At 40.5% G+C, this 26,431-nt stretch overlaps 1 protein-coding gene across 6 annotated transcripts in view; it reads right to left on the bottom strand.

Annotated features, from left to right (window-relative positions):
* The window catches only part of agfg1a (ArfGAP with FG repeats 1a), a 62,037-nt gene extending 37,391 nt beyond the window's left edge, over positions 1 to 24,646 (bottom strand). The window contains exon 1 of one of the 6 annotated variants that reach the window (XM_036558728.1): positions 24,223 to 24,646. In XM_036558728.1, the coding sequence (XP_036414621.1) occupies positions 24,223 to 24,389 (167 nt within the window). In that variant the 5' untranslated portion in view covers positions 24,390 to 24,646. The remainder of the gene's footprint in view (positions 1 to 24,222) is intronic. The other 5 variants (XM_036558752.1, XM_036558736.1, XM_036558744.1 and 2 more) reach the window with 5 other exon arrangements.
* Between the last annotated feature and the right edge of the window lie 1,785 nt (positions 24,647 to 26,431).

Genomic DNA, 26,431 nt, shown 5'->3' with positions numbered 1-26,431 from the left:
GAATGGCAGATTAAAAGTAATTTTATCCTTACCAAGATTGTAAAAAAAATTAACATTTTTTTACGCAGCTAAATTCATGCATATCTGGCACAGTAATCTGTGTCCTGCTGTAGTCTATCATCTTTATCTAAAGTCACATTTGTTCATGAAAAATTCAGCACGATCTCAGGTTCTGAGAAATTGGACCACTGATCAGGTCGCTGACTGATGAGCATAATCTGAAAGTGTATAGTATTTTATTCTGGGCAAGTCTTGTAGTGGGGGTCTTCGATGACTAAAGGACAAATAAAGATCAGAAAAAAAAAGTCAGTGGAATCTGTTATTACGTGCAGGGTCTCTCACATTCACACATCAGTTAGGATATCAAAAATCCTGTTGTGTGGGCCAGGCATATCAAAGACAGCTCTATCAGTTAGGATGGCATTGTTACGCCCTGTGTGACTGGCTTACTGACAGATGGATCGCTATTACTATCCTGTGCAAGTTATATAAAGGATGCTTCTAAGAATCGATTATTCTGTCTGATTATTAATCATTATGGCTCCGATTCATCGGAAAAAGAAGAAGTGCCCCCAACAGTCTATGCCTTCTGCACTGCCCTCAAAACAGCCATTTTACTCAACATGAAAGGTGCTGAAACAGTCAAGGAACAATGCATGAACAAGTCTGACATGGCAGTCCAAGCACAATTATGGAGGTAGATTGATTCTACAAGAACTTCACAATGCTATTCAGATATTTTTCTCCTCTAATATAAAGCAAAGATAAATTAATGAGTTTGTGTGGACAGTACTATGTACCTGAACCTGATATGACTAAGCACACAGAAGTAGCCGGTTTATCAGCCATGTCAGACATGCAGAGCCATTAAGCATGTTCACCACTTGTCAAACAGCAAACATGCATGTGAAGTAGAGCTAGGTGATATGGCCAAAAATGTTATCACGATAAACAAAATTCATATCGTTCGATATCGATACATATCGCGATAAATGTCAAATCATTATTTCTTTCAAGTTTGAAGGCTGATTTTTGCTCCTGGGTGGTTAATTGCTGTTTTAAACTATCCTTTATGGTCAGAACACAACAAACCCTCGCCAAACAGTGGAACATTTCACAAATCTGTCATGGGAGAGTGGGAGATAGTGTCTGGTGAGCTGTTTTTACCAGCTGGAAAAGCATGGCTATTTAGTAATAGTCATAATTCAAGAAAGAAAACAGATTATTTTTAGCTGGTGCCGAGCGCTCGGCTACCCCACTACAAATGACATCACAGTATTCAGACACCAGCTAGCGACGACTGGATTTCTCTATACTATCGTAGTAGTTTAAGTGGTGAACCGCAAAATATCAACACCAGACAAACAGAGTCCTCCTTTTAGGTACGTTTAAACTGAAAGCGGTGCTGATGGAGCGCTGCTTCAAGATAGCCAGCTGCTAAAAAACAGCTAGCCTGGAAAGCTAGCGCTCTCCCGCTCTCCAATGCCTCACAGCTTCCTCAGTTTGCTTTCGTTTAAATCAGGGCTGTAATTTACATGAACCCACTTCTTTCTTTCACTTTCGTTGCTTGGGAATGCACTGATACTTAAATATGACTGTCCAAGCGCTTTAACAGCGCTTTAGTTGTGAGGATTGTGATTGTGATTTAACGCTGCTAAAGCTGGTTAGGATGTTAGAGGTGAGTTCGCTGTAGGACAGTATAGTTACACCACTGACCTCGTCTCTCACACTCGGTCACAGGAGAACATATCGCCGGTCACTCCACTCAAACAGGGAATGTATAACTCCGCGTTTCAGCCGTTGCTAAAGACTCATCTTACTCGTGACCCCCTCCCTCTCTAACCATGTAGAAAAACTCGGGAGTGCGCCCTCTCCTGGCGACAGTGGAGTAGTGCCGCTTTCCTTGCAGTAGAAAATCCCACCAAGGCTTTCGCTAAAACGTGGAAGTGTAAGAATGGTGTATTATATCGAACATTTATCGAACATGTCGTATCGCTCTATCGAGGAAAAGTTATATCGCAATAATTATCATCATTTTATCGCCCAGCCCTAATGTGAAGTCGACGTTTTTCCTAAAATACCTGTCCACATGAAAAGATTTGTTTAAAAATCTCCACCCTGCACAGCATCTTGCAAAAGCTCAGTTTTCAGTGACCTAAAACACTGTTTTTGTGCAGGCAGAAGGCCAAAACGCAGTTTTTTGAAAGTACACTTTAAAATGCCTCTATCCATGAGGACGCGCAGGCCTATGTGCATTAGCGCACTAACAACGAATAAGCATTATCTACCTGTGCAGTTTAGACAAAAAAAGTGCTGCTTATCTTTTCAGTCAGTGGTGTTCATTTTGCTAAACCAAAACAGAAAAAACAGACAACAATGTGAGCTGTGCTGCTGTCAAAGGTAAACTCAGTTTTACATATCTTGCAGGAAACGGTCTTTGGAAGATGTTAGAGAAATGTTCGCATAGTTTTGACTTTTTTTTCAGTCATGCGTAGCCCTGTAATCTCCGCCATCTATGTTTTCCTTCTTTCAGTCAAGTTATGTAAATGGGAAGTGCAAATATCTTCATGATAACTAATCGATAAAAAGATTTTTTTAATACATATGTATCTGTTCAGGGCGGCACGGTGGCGCAGTGGGTAGCGCTGTCGCCTCACAGCAAGAAGGGCCTGGGTTCGATTCCCGGCCGGGTGACCAGGGTCATTTCTGTGTGGAGTTCTGCCTGTTCTCCCCGTGTCTGCGTGGGTTTCCTCCGGGTACTCCGGTTTCCTCCCACAATCCAAAAACATGCAGTCAGGCCAATTGGATGTGCTAAATTGCCCCTAGGTGTGAGTGTGTGAATGTGTATGTCTGTCTGTCTGTCTGCCCTGCGATGGACTGCCTTCCGCCCAATGACAGCTGGGATAGGCTCCAGCACCCCACCGCGACCCAGAAGGATAAGCGGTTTAGATGATGGATGGATGTATCTGTTCAAATAGCTGAAGTACATAGCTTCAGTATTTTTGTTTGTTAGCTATGAAATTTGGCTCTGAAACTGAATGAAGATGAAACAGGCCTACTTTTATTCTGTAATAACTCTCGGTAGGACAAAGCAATCTGAACGAAACAACGTGCAATGAGCTCCTCAGTATATAGAGCTTTGAACAAGCTGGGTTGCCCCTGCAGCAGAGCGATGAGGTAGGCGCCTGACCGCCGTTGCGACGTTTAACCTCCGTTTGCAACTTCAGGGTGCATATCCCCATACGCCTTCATGTGTCTGGCAGAAAACAGTGATCGATTACACGTACGTCACGTAACACAATCGATTACACATACGTCAAGGTATGTAGCGTATTTTTTTTGGTTCAGATTGTTTCATCCTAACGGGAGTTACAACAGAATATTCAGGGCCTCTTTCGAGTGAATCTCCCTGTACATGCGTGATTGTAAAAAGGAGGAGGAGCCATTTCACAAATCATGTAAAGGTGCAGTGTTAAGCTTGAATGTTGGCAGACGTGGGCATGTCCAGCAGTTATCCATTAGTGTGGTTTATTACATTGAATTAAATGGATTTCACAAAGATACTACGAAAGACCAACATTTACATCAAATTACAGTATTCTTGCTGTGCAGGGCTAAGCGCCTTCTGGTTAAATTTAACTCCCCCTGACAACCTTATAAACAGGAAAATGACATATAGAGTATCACTTGAGAATAATCTGTGAAATTCCTCCTTTCTTTGCTTTGGGGCACTTATGATACTCTACAACAGCCTTATATAGAGACTTTCGGGGCCTCTAACATGCTAAATTCCAGTTGCGGGCGCACACTGACTAATTTAGAACAACCTAGATTCATCAACACTTGAATCAGGGTAAGAATAAAAGTTATGCAAATCACCACCGCATGTGTTGTGAATGCAGTGGTGATTTGCACAAGATCTTTTTCTGGACACAAACATTTGTATGCAAACATTAGTGAATGAGACCCAGTATGTGACAGCGTTCATAATGCCAGTAAGTGTACATTTTACTTTTAATATTTTTGAATAACTCCTCAAAATTTCAGAAAATCTTTTACAGTATTTTAAGGAACACAACCCAAATAAATTATCAGAACAGCCTCTATCCAATATCTAATTGGTAATAGTATCTGGACCAGTACAGATACGAGTAAGCTTTCTATGAAACCAGAACGTGTTCTAATGTAAAGTGGATTACTGAGTCACTAATGCTGGTATTTCTCCCCAACACTGGTATACAGGCCTGTTGGGAATGGCAGTAAACCAAAAGTATACTCGAACTTTAGTCAAACAAGAGCAACTCTAAGCAAACATGAAACTTCCCTCTCTCCCTCTGTGCGTGCGCGTGTGTGTGTGTGTCTGTATGTCTGACCATAGACCAGGGGCCAGCTGCACCAGCTGTACATGAGATCAAAAGTAGGCTAGTCATGACAGAAGTGTTTACTAAGCCCAGGTTTACATATTGCAAAATCGCATTGGGCTGCACATGAACTAGTTTTTTACCTTGAGTTTAGTAGTAAGTAAATATTTCCACCTTCTCCTAAGCACATGTTGGTGAAACCAATGGGAACCACACAGACAGCACAAAAACAAAAACAAGTGTGCTGCAGTTTACTTTCAGCTCCAAACATGACGTCAGTTTATCTTCCAACTCACATAGTCCAAGTTAAATGAAACCATAATTAACATCCATAACTCTGCATCTCATTCCTTCTTCTTGTCATTTGCTAAAGCGTTTATGCTCACACACTGTTGGTCTGACAGGTTGAGGGAGCCAGCTAGCAAGCATTAATGCCCAGTGCACTGATACAGGGAGGATGATGACCACTAACTAGCCAACTACATTATGGCCAACTCGTTGCATCACCCCATTGCATGACATTTAAACACTGTGGGTACTGGCTAATTAGCCAGAATCCTACCTTTTACAGCAGTACGAGTAGATGTCTAGGCCAAATGGCTGAAGACTGTAATGTTTAAGTCATTGGTTTAGTACTGACTTTGTTTTCTTAACTATAGTCAAGTGTTACTACTCTTCTACTTAGGTAAGTAGCCTATGAGAACTAGCACACAAGTTCTCCTCAGTAGAAGAAACAATGGAGAAAGTTAATGCCTTGTTTACATGTTGGCACTGACACAAAAGAATCTTTCCTTTTTCTGTGACTGACAGTGTTACGCAGTCATGTAAATGGTAAAAGTGTCTGCTCAAAATTTACAACAGAGATCTTTGTCAGGCTCTTAACTATTAAAAGCCTCTGCCCATGACAACCTTTCATTTTGAAATATTAATATAGGCATTGGTAAAAAAAAAAAAACATTTAATGGTTAAAAATCTGCAGGGGCTTAGCTTCCAATAGGCAGTGCCACCCTTAGGTCCCTTCAGAGCTATGCCTCTGATTTAGGTGCCAAGAGGCATTATTAAAAAACAAAAATCAAGACTGGCTTCATATATTCAATTTTATTCAGTTCAATTGTAAAAAGAAACTTGTAGACACTGTGTTTAAATGCCAGCATGTTTACTGTCTTGTTTTAAATTTGTCATTGTTGTATGTTGAGTTTGTCACTTGGTACTAGCTAAAAACATCACTTATGGATTGGTGGTGCAACTACCAACTAGTATTAACTTACAGACAAATTTAAAAGTGAACAGCCTAGTCCAGAACTCCTGGGCTCAAGGTCTATAAAGGCATGATGTTCTCTCTTTCTCTCTCCATTCTTTTGTTCTCGCATTCAAGATTCAGCTCACAAAGGGCTTCATAATTAGTGGATGAGTGTTACGAGGGTAAACAATATCTGTGTCTACTCCCTGCTTTTAGAGGTTAGCATGCTCCATTGTGTTAAATGAGGGCCTTGGTCCTACAAACTTTGATACTATTCCTGCTCACAGACACCTTATAAAACTCAGAAGTTAGTTTAGTAGCTACCAGATATTGTTGGAGAGTTTGAGTAAAGAAATTTCCAAAATGTGCTGAACTCTGACCCTCCAAGACTGGAACTGTACACCTGTGCTGTGTTGCCGATTTTGAGCTGTAACAGCCACATTTATCCCAGACTAATAGCCGCCTGTTCCTCAAATCCAGTCTTGGAAGGCCACCACAGTGCCCCGCAAAGCCAGAGAAGCACAGTGGAAAAGCACCAGGCCCCGGCCCTACTGGCCTCCATTTGGCCTGGTGGTAGAAAAGCAGCTAACGGTGATATTTTGGTTTGTTTTGGCAGGGCGCTGTATATTACTCCTTCCCAAAAGGACTGAGGGACAAGCCAGCAGGCTTGGACGGGCCTGCATCATCAGGGGCCTCTGCTCCTCTCTCAAGCTCAAGCCCAGGAGCGGTGACCCAAGGCAGGCGGCATGAATAATTTAGCATCAGGTCTAGTCTTACATACGCAGGCTTCTCTTGTTTCTTCCCCTCAGAGTCTGGCACATAAATGCTCACAGTCTGTGAACCTGTTTTCCCCACCCTGACCACAACCATGCACACATGCAAAAGGTAATGATAACCAGCAAGACGTGTGCAAACACATGCATGTGTTTAAAACACTACAACGTCCTCAGTTCCTCTGATGTGTGCTTGACTGGACTGGAAAAAAAAAACTAATAAAATTACTTATTAATTGAAATACTGATAAAAATACATATTGTAATTTATTATAATACAAATATTATTTACTTTCTTGTCAAGCTGGTTTTTGTATAACTTCATACATTTTGTTTCTAAATTCTGCACTTTATTTATACTGGTCATAGTCAAAATTGTGGCTTGCAAGACACAACAATGGATGGTTGTGAGTATACTACCTCTTAAGGGGCATTCTAGCCCCAAACTAGCACTAGTATGTTATTTGTTTTGTTATGAGGAAATATATCTTAAACTCTTTAGATATGCTTTATATGTAGCGTAATTCTGCATCGCTCAGCCGAACACAGCGATAACTAAATGCGCTAACGAGGCTGATAAACATAGACGTGCTATTCAGCTTCTTAGCAGTAACAATAGTTATCTGGTTTTCTTTTGCATCGCTTACCAGTTGTCAGCGTAAGCATCCACCCAAAAGTGCTAGAGGTTTTTAAGTGTTTTTTTTTTTGTTTCTTTAAATAAAGGTTTCTCCCACCTCTAAGATAGATCACTTGAAGGAAGTTTTCCTTGGCTTTAAACCAGAAAATCGCTCTAGAGACTCTACATTGTGTCTCCACTATAGGAAGTGAGTAGGCATGTTTACAACAGATGTAAGCAAATGTTAAAGTTTTGGGCTGGAGTGCCACTTTAACACTGACTTAAATAACTCAACAAAATATCAAGCATGAGATTATTCTAGTAATTGCATTAAATTTTTGTTTACACTGAAAGTCATATACAGTCATAAATTACTGAGCATATGCCTGCAATCTTATTACACTGAACTGTTTAATGTGTGAGAGGAGGTGGGGTTGTGCTGAGCGCACGGTAGCCTATTCACTAAGAAAGAGCAAGTAAACAATCTGATAAGGATAGAATCGATACTGTGGAAAAAATGAATACTGATATCATTATAAACTGAAAACATCTATATTTCTGACAATAGTAGTGATGATCAGTGCAGGACACCTGAGGAAACAGTGCCTTTTTAACCACCCTCTTAAAAAGGAAAAGTCCAGCAACTGGCAGTGAGCAGATAAGTGACCATACTTCAGATTCTTTAGAGTCAAGGTTTTTAAGCCAAACTGTTTTCTACCAGAGCACATGCTAAACCCAATATGCTCTTAATGCCCAGTGCAGTCTAAAACAGCTTGTTAGCTATTACCATCTTATTTATTCTCAGAAATAAATGCAACTGAAGGCAGCTGGCTAGCAGTCTGGAGCAGTAGGAAACTTACCAGGCACTTAAGACCAATTTATATTATTGCCTCAAATAAAAGCTCTAAACAGGTCAGTTAGGATTGGTTTCTCAAAAGTCAAACTTCTGACTACTGCCGAGAGTCTGGTGGGCCAAGATATGCCTGCTTTGACAGTAAAGGGGTCATTTGACTGCTATTAAAATGGCCAACTATAAACAGCTGTTTCTCTGCAGTGTCTCTTAATCTCTTGTGATAGGTTGCAAACATGTGCCACTGGTGACTCCCTAGCATTTAGCTTGATAAACAACACTTTGTTTCTCATCAAACTGATAAAGATCAACGCACATGGTTTCATAAATGAGGTAAATGTACGGGTTATTCAAATGGCTGTACCAATTGTAGGAAAAATTTTCTTAGTAAAATTTAAGGGATTTATTTAAATCAAAGCAACTGTCAGCTGAGGGAGCTACATTTACACACTACAGGTACACACACACACAGATCCCAGGAGAGTCCTGTAGATCTGTGCTCTGGAAAATGAGGAAATGGAGACTGGCCTGCTAATGGCGTGCTAATGACCCAGTCCCTCCTCACTGGCCATTTAGTTTTACATTCATGAACACTTGCACGTCGTTCCTAAAGGCTGGACAAAATATCACAAAGATATCAATACCAAGAACAATCACAATGCATGCTTCACTTTGCCATAACAAAACCCTCCCCTCTGTCATGGTATCTTTCAAAACTCAGCAGCACATCTCTCAACCAAAATATATCCATATTACACACACACACACACACACACACACACACACACACACACACTGACCATCTTATTCCAAAACATGGGGATTAATGTAGAGTTGGCCCCAAAATCAGCTACAATATCCTCTACTCTTCTGGGAAGGCTTTCACACGATTCTGGAGTGTGTCTGTGTGAATCTGTGGCTATTCAGTAAAAAAGATCATTTAGGAGGTCAGGCACTGGCGTTTGAGAAGAAGTCGACGTTCCAGTTCATCCCAAAAGTGTTTGTTGGGTTGAGGTCAGGGATCTGTGCAGGCCACTGAAGTTCCTTCACATCAAACTCATCAAACCATGTCTTTATGGAGCCCGCTTTGTGCACAGGGGCACAGACATGCTGGAACAGGAAAGGGTCTTCCAAACTGCTGCCACAAAGCTGGAGGCATATAATCGTCTAAAATGTCTTTGTATGCTGAAGCATTAATATTACAATTTACTGGAACTAAGGGGCCCAAACCCTGAAAATCAGCCCCAGACCCATTATGCCTCCTCCACCACACTTTACTGCTGGCAATATGCATTTGAGAAGGTAGAATTCTCCTCACACTCACCAAAGCCAGATTCATCAATAAGGCTGCCAAATGGAAAGCATGATTCATCACTCCAGAGAATACGTTTCCACTGCCCCAGAGTCCAGTGGCAGAGTGCTTTACACCATTCATCAGCATTGTGCATAGTGATCCTCCATGGAAACCTATTTCGTGAAGCTTCTGTCTTACAGTTCTTGCACAGTCACTGAGCTCATCAGTGGTTGCTTCCAGGGTTTGGAACTCTGTACTGAGTGATGCAACAGAGGATAGACCATTTTAACCGCTACACACTGCGGTACTCTGTGTTCCCACTCTAGGAGTTTGCTTGGTTTAACGCCTGATGAGCTGCTGCTGCTCCTAGACACGTCCATTTCATAATAATAGCACTTACAGCTGACCAGGGCAGAAATTCTACTAACTGCCCTGTGGCAAAGGTGGCATCCTATCACAGCACCATTCTACTGCCAATGTTTGTCAACAGAGATTGCATCGCTATGTGCTTGATTTCACACACCTGATAGAAATGGGTGTCCACAAACATTTGGCCATATAGTTTATATAGATGCAGGACTTGGGTTGAACACAAGCACACAAAGATTTAAAGCTGCCATGCAGCCTAACTTTGCAGTCTTTGTCCCAGATTCGTGAGTAATAAGTCGATAACTCAGATTTCCACAGCCGAGTCTGAGGAAACAGAGACTGCATACACATACGCACAGGGACTTGCACTTAATATAGTGTACACACACGCGCACGCAGGGACTGCAGCTAATCTAATACAGGGAGCTGAAGAAGTGTAACACTTCCCCAATCAAATTAACCCCTGCTCTGTTCTTTTCTCTCTTCTCTTCCCGCTCTCTTCTACATCTCAGTGTTTCTATCCTCTTCCTCTGCTCTACTCCACCATGATTTTGTGCTACAGGTATTAGAATAATGTTACACAGACTGTGCTATTCTGTAGTGTTATGCTTTATGCTGCTCAGTATTACTATAAATAGTATCTGGTGGTTCGAGTATGTGATGAGCATATTAAAAGCATACTCAAACCTCAGTGCAATGCTCTTGTAATGTAAACAGTAGCTGGTGCGAGGAAGGCTTCTGCATTAGTGAAAGCATGTTCCCTTGAGTTTTCTTTTTTTTCTTGTAGGCCTCAACAGTTGCATATAATCAGATAAGTACAATAGGTGACTAAGTTTACCTGGATTATATATAATTAAATATTATAGAAATATAATTTTTTTCTAGAGGGTTAAAATTGCACAGACATGTTCACAAGCTGATCAATGTGAGGCCAAATCAAATCTGGAGTCACTGGGGTTGGAGCTTTTGCAGTTTGAGTCTGTGGTTTCTCACAATGACTCTTGCTGATGGTTTTGAGTAAATGTGAAATGATGTAAAACGGTTCACTGTAGAAAAAATAACTGATCTGGATTTCTTTACAGTGTAAAAATAGCAACCAGGGGCAATGCATTCGTAATCATTTCGTGTAATTCTGTGGTAGCTTTTAAAGGCATTTGGATGTCTGGTTCCTATCACCATCACTATGAAAAAAATCTGTTAGGTTCCCTAGAATGGAGCATTTCACATCAAACCACTCTGAACTATCTTGTCTACATTCTATCCATTTTTAAAAAGCTGCAGAATTCACCTTTAAAGAACAAATACCAACTGCACGTCTCCAAAAGCATAATTGGTCCTGGTGAACTGGATTTAGGACAGGGCAGTCTGTGGAATGTTAAATAAATATTATTATTACTTATAATACTTATTTAGATCCTTTTTGATAGTATAGTTTTTAACAGTATTTTTAAATGTGGCACTAGTCCATTCTGCATGTTTGAAGCCCAGATAATGAAATATGATACACAACGTATTGGAAAAATATCCTAAAGTGTCATAACATTACATTTTTACCACACTGCATTCACCTTGGGCAGATGAAGGACAGGCCCCGGTAGTGTCAGGAAAGGGAAAATGGGTCACAGTCTGGGAGAGACTCCCAACCACCTCCAGCACTACAGTATCACACGCTGTATGTATGTGTAACCATAGTAGTGTTAAAATAAAATGTTTACAGCATTCATTAGGGCTAGATGACCCCTCCATAATCATACAGAGAGGATACAGAGTCTGTCAGATGAAACAGATTAGACTCACTTAGTCTAGTCAAAGTATAATTAGGCCAATGCACAGAAGTAACTGCATCCATTGATGATTTAATAATGGGCACATTAGAAAAAGGATTTTTAAAGTCTAAAAATAGGGCTATGCAACATCATTACCTACAAATGATTAAAAAAAATAACACACTGTCAGGACTTCTAACATCATAATGCAGCATTACAGCCCAAACTATATATCGCCAGCTTCACCCTCCAGCATTTTTCCAAATGGGGCAGTGTTGCCGGCTTGCTAGTCTTAAGAGAAAAAAGTAAACTGGGATAGATATGAAATACCGTAATGACCTCAATAATTGCCACACTGTCTCTCTCTTTTCAAAGCAGTCTTTTAAGATGCACAACGTGCTGTCTCTGTTTCAGCAAACTAGCAAATTATTCCTGGACAGAATACTGTGCCGGAAATGACCAGGGGGTTACAAACAGATACAGAGAAACCCACCCATAGATAAAATCTGTTTACACAGTAACTGACCCCACCTGACAACTAACAAAGACGTGTGTGTTGACCATGTCAACCACTGGCTAACCCTTTACAGTAGCGCTTTTACACATAGCTGAATAAAAACCCTGCTATAACATGCTGGATATCCACAAATATTTTCTACAAACTCCAGTAACTAGCTGGATTAACTGATTAGTGACCCAAGGAGGTTCAGCTCAACAGTTTTCTAAACTGAACCAAAGATCTGTCTGGCTCAATTCAGAGCTAGATAGCCTTCAAAATCATAGTATAACACTTAGTTAGAGATGCAAACTCTAGACAAATAGCCAACTGTCATTCATCTACGATTAATCATAACCCGACAAGCCTAACCATCAAGGGTGAAACCCAGAAACATCCGAATCTATAAGTTGATTGGCTGAGCCGCATTCGAAATCACTATAAAACTCTTAATACACACAGTTATAAGTGCGCCCACACAACTGAATTCTGAATAAATGCACCAAGATATTAGAAAGCGTTTCTTGTATGGACTGTGGAATGTAGTCCTGGTAGGTGGGGTCAGTCTAAAGCAAACAGCCCATAAACTGTATTAAACATACCCTACATATGACCCCAGTTTTGTTTAAAGGGAGGGGCTGACAACTATGTGTTATGTATTGATACTGTGTTTTTTTTCAGATTGAGTACATGTTTTTTAGTACTTAGCGATACAGAGTCTGGTACCATAATTAACTATTTTGAACTAAGTAGTTGTTAGTGTAATGAGTGCAACGTATCTTAACAGCTAAACTGTTCAAATCTAGCTAATTTGAAATGACATGCATTAGTCAGCTAGGATCAAGAAGCGTTACAACGGAGAAGAGCGGGTTCTGTTCCACACCAGAAAAGTACTTCTGTACAGCTGTAACTAAAGTATGTTTCATAGTTTTGTTCTCATGCCCCTTTATCTGTCTCTTTCGATAAAAGTCTCTGTAGCAGAGTGACTCACATGGAATCGTGCAGGAATCACATCCAAGGAGCTCACTTGTGGAGTTCATGTCTTCTTTAAGTCTCTTGTTTGGGGTAATTTTAGAAATCTTGTACACTATATGTTTGAATAGACCGTCATGTACGGACAAAGCCTACGATTTATACTCATACTGGCCCATGTTTATCAAACATCTCAGATAAATAATGCTGATCTGATGTCAGTTTATGCCTTTTACATAGCATTGAATAGGACTTGGACTAATGAGGCCTGATCTTAGATCAGTGTTCTTACATTGGGGTGCCTGATAAATAAGGGCCACTTTACAAAAATGCTCTATGTGAGCGTTTTTGTAAAGTGATGATGGCACACATTTCCCATGAAATACTGCTGTTACAGATTTTGCCACGAGCATTTTCAATGCTGCTTGTCATCCCACCCGGCCGACGTGTTGTTAAGTTCCGTTTACTGGCACACCTGCACATGTTAGAAGCAACTTTTAGTATTTTTCCGGCTTGGTTGAAGCAACAGGCCATGAAGTCCTGCTGCCGAGTGACACAGCTGACACTACACCAGCTAGTGGGCTGCTATAAAGGCTAACATTACTCCAAGAGTCCTTCCACTCGCTAAATAACAACCTGGACTAAAAATTTCAGATTTTAAGTCACTACACAGAGGCAGATTACTGTAAATTACTAATTTCCCTCAAAATAACGCTGTTACAGATTTTGAACTGAGCACTTATAGTGCTGCTTGTCATCCCAGACTGCCGATGTGTTAAGTTCTGTCTGCTGACACATATACAAGTGCTACTGTATGCACGCATCAAAAAATTGCTTCGTAGTGTCAGTCATAGGTATCAGCAGATCCACTGCCAACACGATACTGCGTTTAAGTCAAATAAAGACAACACACGCCAATAAAACTGAAGTCATCTCACACAGTAAGAGTGACTCATTTGAGCAGACAGAAACGGACCCCACACAGATTCACTTGTGTTTGCTAAATTCCAGACTTTGAGGTGAGGGACCAGAGTTAACTTCCTGTCCTGCTGTTTCCATTTCCTGTTGCACATGCAGACCACATGCTGCTGATGTGGCGGAACACAGCACACACTTCCTGCTTGCGCACACAGACGGCCACAAAGACAAACACAGTTACTGATCATTCTGTTTCTGTCTAGGAAAACCACAACAACTCAGATCAGATTGATTTCTTCCAAATACACCCAATACTCACGTTCTGTGCAAATGTGGAGAGCATGTCGGTCAACAAATCTGACCAAGTTCACTGAAGGCCAGAGGAAGAGCACTGAGTGCATTACAGGATATTGCATACATGCACAATGCTGACACATTCACTTTCACAAAATAACTACTTTATTGAAAACTAGCCTGGCACAATCATTCCAAGAAACTTAGCTAACCGCCATGCAGCAGACATTCATCAGAGAACTACTAACACACAATGAACACAATGACTCTGCGGTGCATTGCAGTCAGAGCTTTCACGGCTGTAGACTTGAATACAACAGACCACAAATGTGTGAGCCAGCCTCAACAGAACAGGACCACAATGCACTAGATGAACTGCCTGTAAATAGGAATAAGGGTGGGAGAGCATGATGTTCCGTATGGCACACCATTTTGATATTGTGCTTTAAAATTGGACAAATTTAACTCTGAGTTTCATTTTCATGTATGATCCTGTCTGTTTTATCTATTGTTGTCCATGTTTGCACTTGCATAAAATAAGTATGAAATACTGTCATCTGCAAATACAGTGGGGTCCAAAAGGCTGACACTACATTTAAAATCTGTTTTCTTCCTGAATTAAACCTGGAAATAAACAACAGAATGTTTAAAAAAAATAATAATGTAAGCAAATTTGACAATAACCATGATATAAATTTGACAATAACCATGGTAAGACCTTTGAATAAAAAGGTCTGTTTTTGTCTTATCCCTTACACTAAAGCATATGGTCAGAAGACTCTCAGGTGGATGTACTCATCAAAGGCTTTTGTACAAACCTGTAAATCCATGGTAGGTTGGTATGCTGCTAATACAATTTCTAACTAATAACTTTGTATTAAATTGGTAAAAAAGGCAAAATAAAACATAGACTTACAAAACAGAGACAAAAAGTCAACATCTGCAAGAGTGAAGTCATTGACAATAGAATTTCGGGTAAAATGTTTTATACAGTAATTTTTTAGAAATTTCTTTGTAAAATAGGCTGTAAAAAGAACGTTTGATTTTAGTTTCAGTGCACAGTGTGGTACAAGTTAGCAAAGCTGCTGTAGCAGCTTCTCAGCATGTTTGCTCAGTACTCAGAGGTACTGTGTGTTGTTTTAAATGAAACTGCTTTATTGATAATTGATAGAGCTGTCTGTAGGAGCTGCATTTCACGTAGCTTGTCAGCTGGACCGAGTGTAAGTATATAAATTGTGGGCTTTGTCCATGCATGATTGTCTATTCAAATGTATACTGTGAGTGACCAAAGAACAAGATTTCTAAAACTGCACAGTGTATGCTCAGCTTTAAAGGACATTCAACTACAGCTAAACCAGTCAACGAAAAGACAGCAACAAAATGCAAAACTCAAAATGTCCTTGGATGCAAAAGCCTTGGATGGGATTCCTGCTGTCACTCTGCTACGGAGACTGTTGCTGAAAGAAACAAATGAGGAGTGGGGATCAAAACTATGAAATGTACTTTACTTATAGCTGTTTCTGACATGGGACAAAATCCATTGGCTGTTCTTCACTGCAATGCTACTTGATCTAAGGGAACTAATGCTAAATCTAATCAGCTAGATTTAGGTTACTCATTACAGTATCAGTATTGGTAAATACCAAAAACATACACTCAGTCTAAACAAAAAAAAATAAAAAAAAATTGGTATCTATGCATCCTATTTTAAAAGAAACAACCAGATTACCATAAAAATATGTTTATGAGCTCAATGATGTCACTCTGTAGGCACTTTGCAAGCACAAATCGATACCTCATATTCGGTATTTCCTGTATAATGCACACAATTACAAAATTTCAAGAAATTTCGAATGCTGATCAAGGTCAGAGATTCCTTCACTGTTTATGTTGCTTTTGCAAGCTGGTAATAAACAAGTTTAATCATCGAGCAGTTTATCAGTGGAATGAGGGAGTGACGGTTGCAGGCAGGAGCAGGCGAGTACAGTCTTGTGGCTTTTTGGGACGCTAGGATTGGGAAACGCTCCCCACTGAAGCACACAGCATGACCTCTTTTGCCCCCCTTTCTTTTGTTTCTTCGCCTTTGTGAGTGACTGTAGAATTCTCCAAGCAGTTCCAGAATCTGACTGTTATCAATTGTTCTACTGCCTGCCATTGTGATAACATAAACAGAGCTCTCAACAATGTCACTAAAATGTCAATAACATCAGTGTGATCAAAACCTTGAAAGAAAAAATAAATAAATAAAACCTCACACCACTCCCATGAGATGGGTGGATCCAAAGACGGAAATAAAGCCTAAAGCACAGCAAATGTTAACTACATCCTTCTAATTTGCGTATCATTCTCCTTTCCCTTTCAGACACTGTTCCTCTTCTAAACCACAGGTTTAGGATGGGGAGTATCTGCAGTAACAGGAGAAGAGCAGAAGAGCAGACAGGCTAATAAGTCAACAGCATGGCAGTAAAGCTCATAGAACCATTAAGCGGACACGTCGACTGTATGGACAGTCCACCACACCTTTGATGATAAAATGATTAAAAAAAAAAAGCCCATTCAAAATGAACACACACAATCAGAGTGTGTGAAATTTGTTGATCATTAAGAACTACGACTAATCATCTTAGAGCCATCTTATACTAGTTATACAGGGTGATTCAAAAAGATTTATCCGATTTCAAAGCCCCAAATTTTTACAACCGTGAGGCGCCTAGGAACCAATCACACACCAATTGAAAGAGGGGGTCATAGAGTTTCTGACTGTCACCGTAAGATGGCTTCCTTCAGTCTGCGAGGAGATGGCGGACCCTGAGCAGAAAGCATTTTGCGTTCTCCACTTCAATAAGAATGAATCAGTCATAACTGTGCAACATGACTTTCGTGACATGCTCAGAGCATTCGTCGTTGGTTCCACAACACTGGATGATCTCCGAAATCGCATTGAAAGAGCCGTGAGTACAGTCACAACAAACATGCTCAATCGAGTATGGGATGAATTTGCATATGGCATTGATGTTGTCCGTAAAGCTGAAGGAGGTTCATATTGAGCACTTGTAAAATGACATAATAAACTTTATGCTCGCTTAAACCATTTACTGCATTATTCTGTAATGACTTACAAGTGAAATAAATCATTTTGAAATCGGATGAATCTTTTTGAAATCACACTGTATAATAGAGATCATTTTTGATGATTCAATACACCTAAAAAAAGGTCTAATAAAAAGTGAATTAAACAAAATAATAACACCACACTGCCTTTGCGTGTCTGTCGGAAGCTGAAGCCTGGCTGTCTGACGCATGACCCACCCAGCCACAGCAGAGCGCTACTGATGCCAATTCTTACAGAACTCAATTATCTCTCTGACTCAGAGAATGGAGCCACCCTACCACAGGGAGACATCACCCGAATAGCCCCTTCAGAGGAGACAAGTCTCCTCTCAGAAGTTACACAATGTGGCAGGTATCTAAAGAACAGCTGTCAAATACATGCTCTGGTTGAAAGCAGTTTCAGGGTAGCTTAAGTAATTTGAACATTTTCAATCTCTATGCTATTAATGCTAGTAGAACACAAAAAAAAAACGGCCCCCAGTCTAATAGTGCATTCCACTCGGCTCAGAAGTGGGAAGTCAGAGCTCAGAACTGCATCATTTTCGACTTCAAGCTACAAAGTGGGAAAAATATGAAATGAAAGCGAGTACTGTCAGTAACACACTAGCTATCTAACTTTAGTGATATGAGTGATAACTGCAACGTTCACAATGTAAGTACCTTCTCAAAACCGTGAACTTCATGGTCAGTGTTACAGTTCAACCAACCACTGTTTCTGCATGTTGACTGATCTAAAGCAAATGTCATTTAAAAGTAGAGAAGTTGTTCTTTATTACTATTGATAGTAGAAAAGTTTCCATTCTTATAAGATTATGGTTACATTGATAATACTTCTATGAAATAAAAACCTGCAGCCACACCGCTCTCTCCATTATGCTAATTTTTCATTTTGCAGGAGGCTGGTATAAATTTGCCACCCTGGTCCCAGGACTGGACTTTCACAGGCTTTTCACAGTCAGGATACACTGGCGGCAAAGTTGAAGTTGTGCTGTCCATGAGGTGCTGTGTGAAACGGTGCTACCAGCAACCGACTCACTGACTGGCCAAAGGAAATGCAGCATCAGATATCTTGGTGTAGATTAACAAAAGCAACAACCGGTCAGACCAGTCAAATAATGAAACTTTTATTTACCTCAACATAATGTGTGAGGAAAGAGAGAAATGGCCTAGAGCAGTGGACTTGATAGGAGCATCCAGGCATCTGGACAGCTTTTAGGAAACATCTACCAAGACCAGATGACACTGCCGCTGACAACAGTTACTGTCTGTTCCAATTTACTCTCCCAGTGCTGGTTTATTAGACTGTTTGTTCCGTTTTCCGTGAATGGGTCCTACCAGTGGTCGATTCCTACATAACTTTATCAATTAAGAGGAAAAATTCAATTTTGCAGGACATAAATTACATTATTAAATTTATTATTTGAGATAACAACAAAGAAATACACCAGCAGGTTTGAACAAGTTCGTTCTCATTATCCAGAACTGCCCTTTTCATGCCTGGTATTGACATCTGTCTCAAATGATTTAATCACAAGTGGACAGTGAGATGCATAGCTGTGAAATTACACTTCTGCCATATCACCCAGCTTCACTTTGTTTCTTTTTATTTAACAAAGATTAAGACTCAGCTCACATGGTATCACAGATTAACATAGCTCTCTCGTGTGCTTCTTGGACATTACACACCAAAAGGGTAAAGCAAAGGAAAAAATACCCCTCAGTAAAAGCTGTGGTTGCAGTATATCGACATCTTGGCCACAAAACTGTATCTTCATCTAGTAAGAAAGAAATTAACTGCTATTGTTTGTGGCCACGAAGCTTAGCCCTTTGCTTCTTCTATGAAGACATTACACCTGAGGCCGTTTAAAACAATTTGCTGTCCCTGATCAGTAAGAGCAAAGACGTGTTTACTCGTGTTTTCCCCAAGACCGCAGCCGTTTTTCGGTCTGAGACCTCACACAATGTACAGGCATGATATCAGCCTGAGGTACAGAGTGTGTTTAACCACTGTAGCGGAGTTCCTACAACAGTCTCATCGGTAGGTATAATGAATGGGGTAGGTAGGATATCACAACACCCAATGTTTAAAAGTTCAGTTATGTTCACATGTGGGAACACTGCTATCTCACTATAGTTTGCATGAAAGAAATCAACAAATGAACAACTTTTAATTGTAGGTAAACAAGTTTTACCATTACTGGGGGCTGTTACCACAGTAACTCAATTAACCTTCACCAGGCCTAAACAAGAGTGCTTTGTTTTCTCCGTCACATGGAACTGTGATGCTACTGGAATGCAATCAAAACTACTCTGTTAATAGTCAAAAGTGGGTAAAATTAGACCATGTACAAATTTTTAAAATCTTGTAAGATCTCAAAACCCAGAATTTATGACCATCACAAATGGGATTGCAACAGCAGGTTTTCTTTTCCATGGGCCAGAAAATACCTCAGTAACTCACTCTCTTCTTTGAAATGATTCTCTCACAGCTTAATGTGACCACTAAAAATCCAGCTTAGTTGCATTGTCCTCAAAACCCTGCAAAAGTTTGAGTACAGATATACAAGCCCAGATTTTAAATGGATGTTCCTAGGCTAGGGGGCAAAATGTGTTTCGCGATTATGGCAGAAACATTCGGTTGGAGAATGGAAGTGTCGTTTATTAACGTTTTTAGCAAAGTCAAAGAAAGTGTGCTTATTTTTTAGTTACTGTTTTGTCCAAGTAAACGTCTCCAAGTCATTCTGCGACAACGTACTGAGGAAAAATGAAATCACGGCAAGAACAGCAATGTTACAAGCATAATTAGCACAGAGATTCAGCAGACATTAGACTGTGGCTTCATAATGACTCAGTGAAAAGCCCAGTAGAAATCTGTGTCTATTGAATGCAACTTGATGATACACTGCCAGTTGAACATCACTGCTTACTCCTAAAAGACTCACGTTAACTTTTTTTACATGCTATATTCTCTTGATAACTGGTTATATTCTGCCCTCACTAGCAGGGTGGACAGGTAGCAGAAAGCTAGCTGGCTAACAGGCTAACGCTAGGATAATAAAAAAAAAACTTCCAAGTTTAAGCCTTTAAAGAAAACGTTAACTATAAATGGAGACATATAACGTAAAGAAATGTTACTCACATACTTTAATGAGCTAAATACGCCCATATTTAAAGTAGAACAGACATAAAAATCCCATATAGCAACAAGCTAACCCTGCTAGCTAACACAGCTAGCTACCACGGTGAAAATTATTGAAATACCAGTTTAAAAACAGATTTCTACATTAGACATTAATGTGAAAAGGGAATAATTTATGGTTCTATGACTGTACCTGACTATCAGTGTAAACACAATTACAAAGTTGACATGAAGTTAATTTGTTAGCGTGAATAATTGGTGTAATGTTAGGCTGTAAACAGGATCCGCTGACTAAAGCGTTGATGGCTCAACAACATGATGTCTGTCATGATCATCTATGTGTCCAACCCTAACAGCTGCTACTACCAATATATTAATAATAATAACAATAATAATCATCATCATCATCATCATTTGTAAAATTAATAAGCAGTAACTAATAATTATCAATAATAATAACGTTAAGATTTTTTCTACTCGGTCATTAAAACGAAACGCCTTGCGCTTTTCTGGGTCTTATTAAAATACTGAAGACAGTATTCGACAGAATACAAAAACAAAAACATTCAATAGTTTTGGCCTTAAACTAAACCCAAAGTAACTTTGTCCTAATAACCTTATGCTACTAAAGTGCCCAGACACACCAAGCTGACGTTAAACTAGTGCCAATTAAGGTTAAATGCCCATCCTGAGTGATAAAGCTTTGCTTCTTGCACTGGTGTTTAAAAAAAAACAAAACCAAAAAAAATTATCAGGCTACGGGGCTCCCACGTGACACGACTGTCTAAGCACTGGTTCTATCATCAGGAGATCATGAGTTCGATCCCTGGTGATGCTACAGCCGTCCTGGCCTCGCTCTCTGGGTAGGTAAGATGGCCCCCACTTCTTCCCCCCATCACTCAACACGATGCTAGTCAGCGCAGGCACCTGTTAGCTGACGTAACTGGTGGCTGGCACATTCGTCCTAGTACATTCGTCCAATGACGTTGTGTTCGTCTCTGAGTTCAAAAAGAATCCAAAGAAAAAAAGAAAAATCAGGCTACTCTGTGTGTGTGTCAGCCTAAACAGCCGATCAGAGAACTCTCTCTTAAGACTTAACGTTGGTGCAGATTCAACATTCTCAACTGGCCAAAACAGTGGTGACAAGGACCAACTAGAGCCAACAGGTGACGGTTGGCCACCGGCAGCCTGACACCATCCGACCTCCAAAGCTGGCTTGGTGTGTGAGGGACTTAAGCCTGACATTTATCTTGCAACCTCAACCAGCGCTGTCTCTGCTCAACCACAGAACACCTGGCACAAACACTAAATAGTAGGCAACATAATACAGAAACTTCCAGATTTCAAATCGAGTTTCATGTGCCACGAAAGTTTTGAACACAAGTGCAAAACTGGTTCACTAAATATAACTGAAAAACAGCCCCTAACAGACTCATGGCTAGAAAAAAAAATGGGTTGTATCTCAACCTTTTCAATCAGATCCTCTGGGAAACCTGGGCCTTAAACAAACAATTACTTAGAATATATTCAAAACTAAGCTTTTTCTACATATATAAAGAGTTTAAAAAAACTCTTTAAAAAGTTGGAGAAAACAGGTTGTTTCTGGTTTTGGTCACAATCACATTTACATATATCCACCTATTCAGCCTAAAGCAGGTTAGCATGCCCAACCACACTGAACTTAAATGGAGTTTCAGCCTAAATTTCCTTCTGAATGAGATACACTACAGAGCAGACAATCAGAAAAGAGGTTATTAAAGACACAGTTACAAAAATAGCCTGTTTAATTCTAAGAAACGAAGTAAGGTTTGAAAATGATCACATACAAAGGAATTAGTACTGTTTTTTGTCCTTAAATCCACTTCAGAAGAGAAAAGTACAGGAATAATGTAGACCCTTTAGGCTCGCTTTTCCAGTTCCGCAATTTCATAAAAAAATATGTTAAAATATTCTCACAGTTCTACGTATTATCTGCGCTGCTGGTCAAAATCTTAGGAAACTGCTTTTGTCAGCCTTTCAGTAAGGTTTTAGCACACATTTAGAGGCCAGCTGAAACACAGACTTACTCGTCATTTCAAGAAAATCTCACAAGTTGGTCCATGAATAGCCTAACTGTGTCTCTTGTGCTCCGATTTAAATCTGCATTTGAGGGAAATATCCAAATCTAATCCTAAATCCTTGGCCTTAACAGATGCCTGGTTACACAACAGCAGCAGAGCATCATTGCCGCAAACGTTAAAGGGGAGCTCCACTGATTTTTCAAAAATTCCACATAATCAAATGGTTGAGATGTAAACAAAGACATTCGGAGCGGTTTGATGCGAAACGATCCGCTTTAGAGAAACTTGCTGAGTCAGAACTACTCACAGTGGTAGTGATACAAACCAGACGTATGAAGAGTTTAATACCTTTAAAAGCTCCCGCACACTGAATACACTGCTTGACGTCTGAGACTCTGTTTTACAGTAGTTTTGGTTTGGCCAAAAACATCCTGTTAATCCATTTATTGAAGCTCAGTCATGGCGGAGGGGTACATGTGGGGTGTTGCAAGGCAAAACAGACTCTAAAAAAAACTTTTTTCAGATTGTCCATTTACCATCATCAACATTACATATAAAAACTCAGAAGACACGTGTAGGTTCACTGGTGGTTTTGGATAGTAAATAAAATGTCTTTATTTGTGTTGCAGACATCATAACTCCTAGTTCCCATCACTGCCACAGTAAAAAAAGAAATCTGAGTCTGCACGATTCTTTACAATGAGCCACTTCACATCAGACCAATGTGAATTACTCTCTCTCAACCACCGAATTATGCATAAATTTTGAAAAATCGGTGGAATTCTCCTTTAACATCGTTAATACACAAATTATAGCTAAATTATAGCTAGTTATGGAAAGTTAACGACAACTACAACCCAGTGGTGACCCTACAATACAGATTATAGCTACCAAATTAAACACATCGACAATACTATGCCAAACTGCTAACGGTTACAACGCAAAAGCCCCGTTACAAGCGTGTCTGTCAGGGTTCAGGAAGCTTATCAGTAAACTTCTTCCTAAGGAGTTCCATTAAATTAACTCATTTTACACTACGGACTATCAGTTGGACTGCTAACTAGTTGACCATCATTAGGGTACTTTAATCTGAAACAGTTTTGGTGAGAATGGCGCTGTATTACTCGGCGCACACGCCCAAAAGGTTTAGCTAGCTATGCTAGCCGGCTAGCGGTTTTCCACCACATAGATTCTAAAGACGGTTACGTAGCTACCCAAGCTAACTGTCTAGGAGTTTTACACAACATGGAGATTAAAGGGTCCTTGGCCAGCTAACGTGTGGACTCTACTGTGTTGCCAACTAGACACTCAGACCATCCCGTTATCGCTAACATGCAGACAGTGAACTTAACGCTACAACTCTTGTTTAAGCCTAACAGGTAACCGGTTACCAAGCCGAGTAGCCAAAGCAATCACATTCCAACGAGGCTAAAGTTGGCTTCCTATTCTAATTTTCCCGTTCCACCTTAAATGGTGCTTCAGTTACATTCTGGCGCCCCAGACACCCGATTGTAACTGATGCACCATTTAAGGTGGAACTGGGAAATTCGAACAAGAAGTCGACTTCGTCGGTCCATGCTGTTCAATCTTGTCAACACTAGCTAAATTACCGCTTAACGAATAGACTTAAATAACAGAACAACTAAGCTAGAGCACACTTAAACCGACCTATAGCATTAGGTAGCTAACCGATTTTATCGTGTGCTAACGTTCCCCAGCTAACGTTATCTGTATTACGTTAGTGTCTGTTAGCTACCCTGGCTAAGTTAGCTAGCTGACCCACTAGCAGTTAGTGAGCCACCCCCAACCTACCCACCCAACGCAGACAAAAACGTTGGTGGAAGTTGGCTAACTGCCCAGGTGAAATTGGAGCACAGTCGATATAAACGGTTAAGTCTCAGTAAGCACAAAAAGGTCGTTAAAGTACACAGCGGACAGTTAGCCGTTAGCTAAGCTTACTCACAGAATGCCGGAGCAGGAGGTGCAGACGAAGGAGCCGACTGTCATGTTAGCGTAGGTCGGGCCGCGCTGGTCGCAGTCGAAGCACTTGCGGTTGGGCGGTAAGCTGGTCATCTCCCGGAGCATCTTCAGGTGCTTCTCCTCTTGTTTTCGCTTGGCACTCGCCGCCATGGCTGGGGGCCGTGATAAAAGATATGAGGGGGAAAGACGTAAAAAAAAAAACAAACAAACCGACAAAAGAGGTTAAACGCCACAAGCGACGGACGAACAGATTCTAGAACTGACTGAGGCGACTGGGGTAGGACAGGAGGCGCCGGGCGGCAGAAAGACACGCAGGAGGAATTCACGAAGGGCCTCCCGTTTCCAGGGAGGGAGGGAGAGAGGAGACAGCCAGTTGGGGGGCGCTCTCGCACCGCCCGCAGCTGCTTTCCGTTGGCGCCACCCTGCGGGCTGATGCTCCAGTTCAGTGACCTACTTGCGAAGCAGGGCTAGCTATAGTCTTCTGGGGACCCCATCTCGTTTGCTGAGGTACTGTAAAACTACAGGCTAACAAATAACAATGACTACCATAAGCTGTCTAAATTATATACATTCATAACTGACTAGTTTGTCTATAGGTGCTGATTGAATGCTCGTCTGGGGTTCTAATAAGTTACCATTTTAATTACAGACAACCTGCTCAGCATTCTGGATCCAGGGGTCTGTCCCACTATGCAGTGTTTCTTGCTTACCCAGCTAGATCAATCTAAACCTGGTGGCAGTGATGACAGTGATGCTTTTTAACATTATAAATGCTTTGCTTTCTATATTTTTAGGTAGTATCATTTCTTTTTCCTTTTTTAGAGACGACTCCTCATGTTTCACATGATTGGCTGCTCATAAACACTTCAATGAGCGCACACACAAATATTAATCACAGCCTGAGTGTTTAAACCTGGATTAAAGTCTGTTTGTTAGGTTTCTTGAGGCTGAAACTCAGTCTGAAAGCCTGTCTCAGTTGAACGTGTTTTGCTAAACAGACCCCAGATCCACTACACCTCGGCTTGTACTGCTACAAGCCAAAACGAATGGCATAATGTTCACACCACATAAAAGACAAACATAACTTTTTCCATTTAAGCTTTTTCTCATGATCTCATTTTCTTTTCTGTGTTTTTCCTCCAGATGTGTACATTCTGTTTTGAGACATGATTAACAAGTTGCTTTCTTTTTCTCATCACTGGAGCATCTTAGACAACATTATGGTACAGTAATAAACCAAGTTCTTAGGGAGCCCCCCGACACCTGCAGGGCCCTAAGTAGCTGCATTAGAAGTCGCTTATCAGGTAGAGCCGGCAGTGAGGCGAAATATGAAAAAGTCAAAATACATCTTTTCTTTTTTCCACAGCTGTGTTGGTTCAATGTGGTTCATAAGCTGTTCTCTCTTAAACCAGACAGTTAACACAACTGTGGGTGACCTATGAGCTGATTATCCAGCTCTTAATCAGTTAAATCGGATGTCGCTATGATAAAGCTAATTTCCACTAAGGATTTGCCGTGTTATGTTAGTGCCAAGTTAGCAGTGGTGTATGGTCACATTTCTCTCTACAGTTTCTGATATAGAAATATGATAAACATGTCCCACAGAGCACTACAGTGTCAGCAGAAATGAAATAAAATAACAAGGAAAACGAAGCACTAAGAAGTAAAAATGAATCATATTACAGAGGAAATCAAAGTTCATGTTTCTACAGATCTCCGGTGAGGGAGGCTGATTACTTCCTGTGAATGACTGGCCTTAATTCATTACTGATAACAGCCTTGCAAAGTCTAATCTTCAGGCCCTTTAACGACGTTTTGAAATGTCATCTTCTTCCCTTTTACCTAGAATAAGAAAAGGCAGCCAGAACTGTGTTCACCGCTATTTATTGCCTGATTTACTAAATTCCTTAAACGTCACGGTTTCTCCTATTAAGCATTTTTGTAAGAGCTACAGCCATGCGCAAAAGTTTGAACAGTCGGACATTTTGTTGATTGTCTAAGTGAAAGGAAGTCACACATCCTCTACAGAGAACACACATAACACATAAAAAAATATAACAAAACGTTTGCACAAGCTGCTTGCAACAGAAAATTAGAATGTGTCAATACATTTCACCAATAATGCCATCCTTAAAGTCCTCGCCACATCAACTTTCTCTTCTCTAATGTCCTGCTAACACAGAGACATTTTA

The sequence above is a fragment of the Colossoma macropomum genome, unplaced genomic scaffold, assembly GCF_904425465.1.
Source record: "Colossoma macropomum unplaced genomic scaffold, Colossoma_macropomum, whole genome shotgun sequence".
Taxonomy (NCBI): Eukaryota; Metazoa; Chordata; class Actinopteri; order Characiformes; family Serrasalmidae; genus Colossoma; species Colossoma macropomum.
Note: the sequence above shows the minus strand (reverse complement) of the source record. Positions and strands in the feature narration are given on the sequence as shown.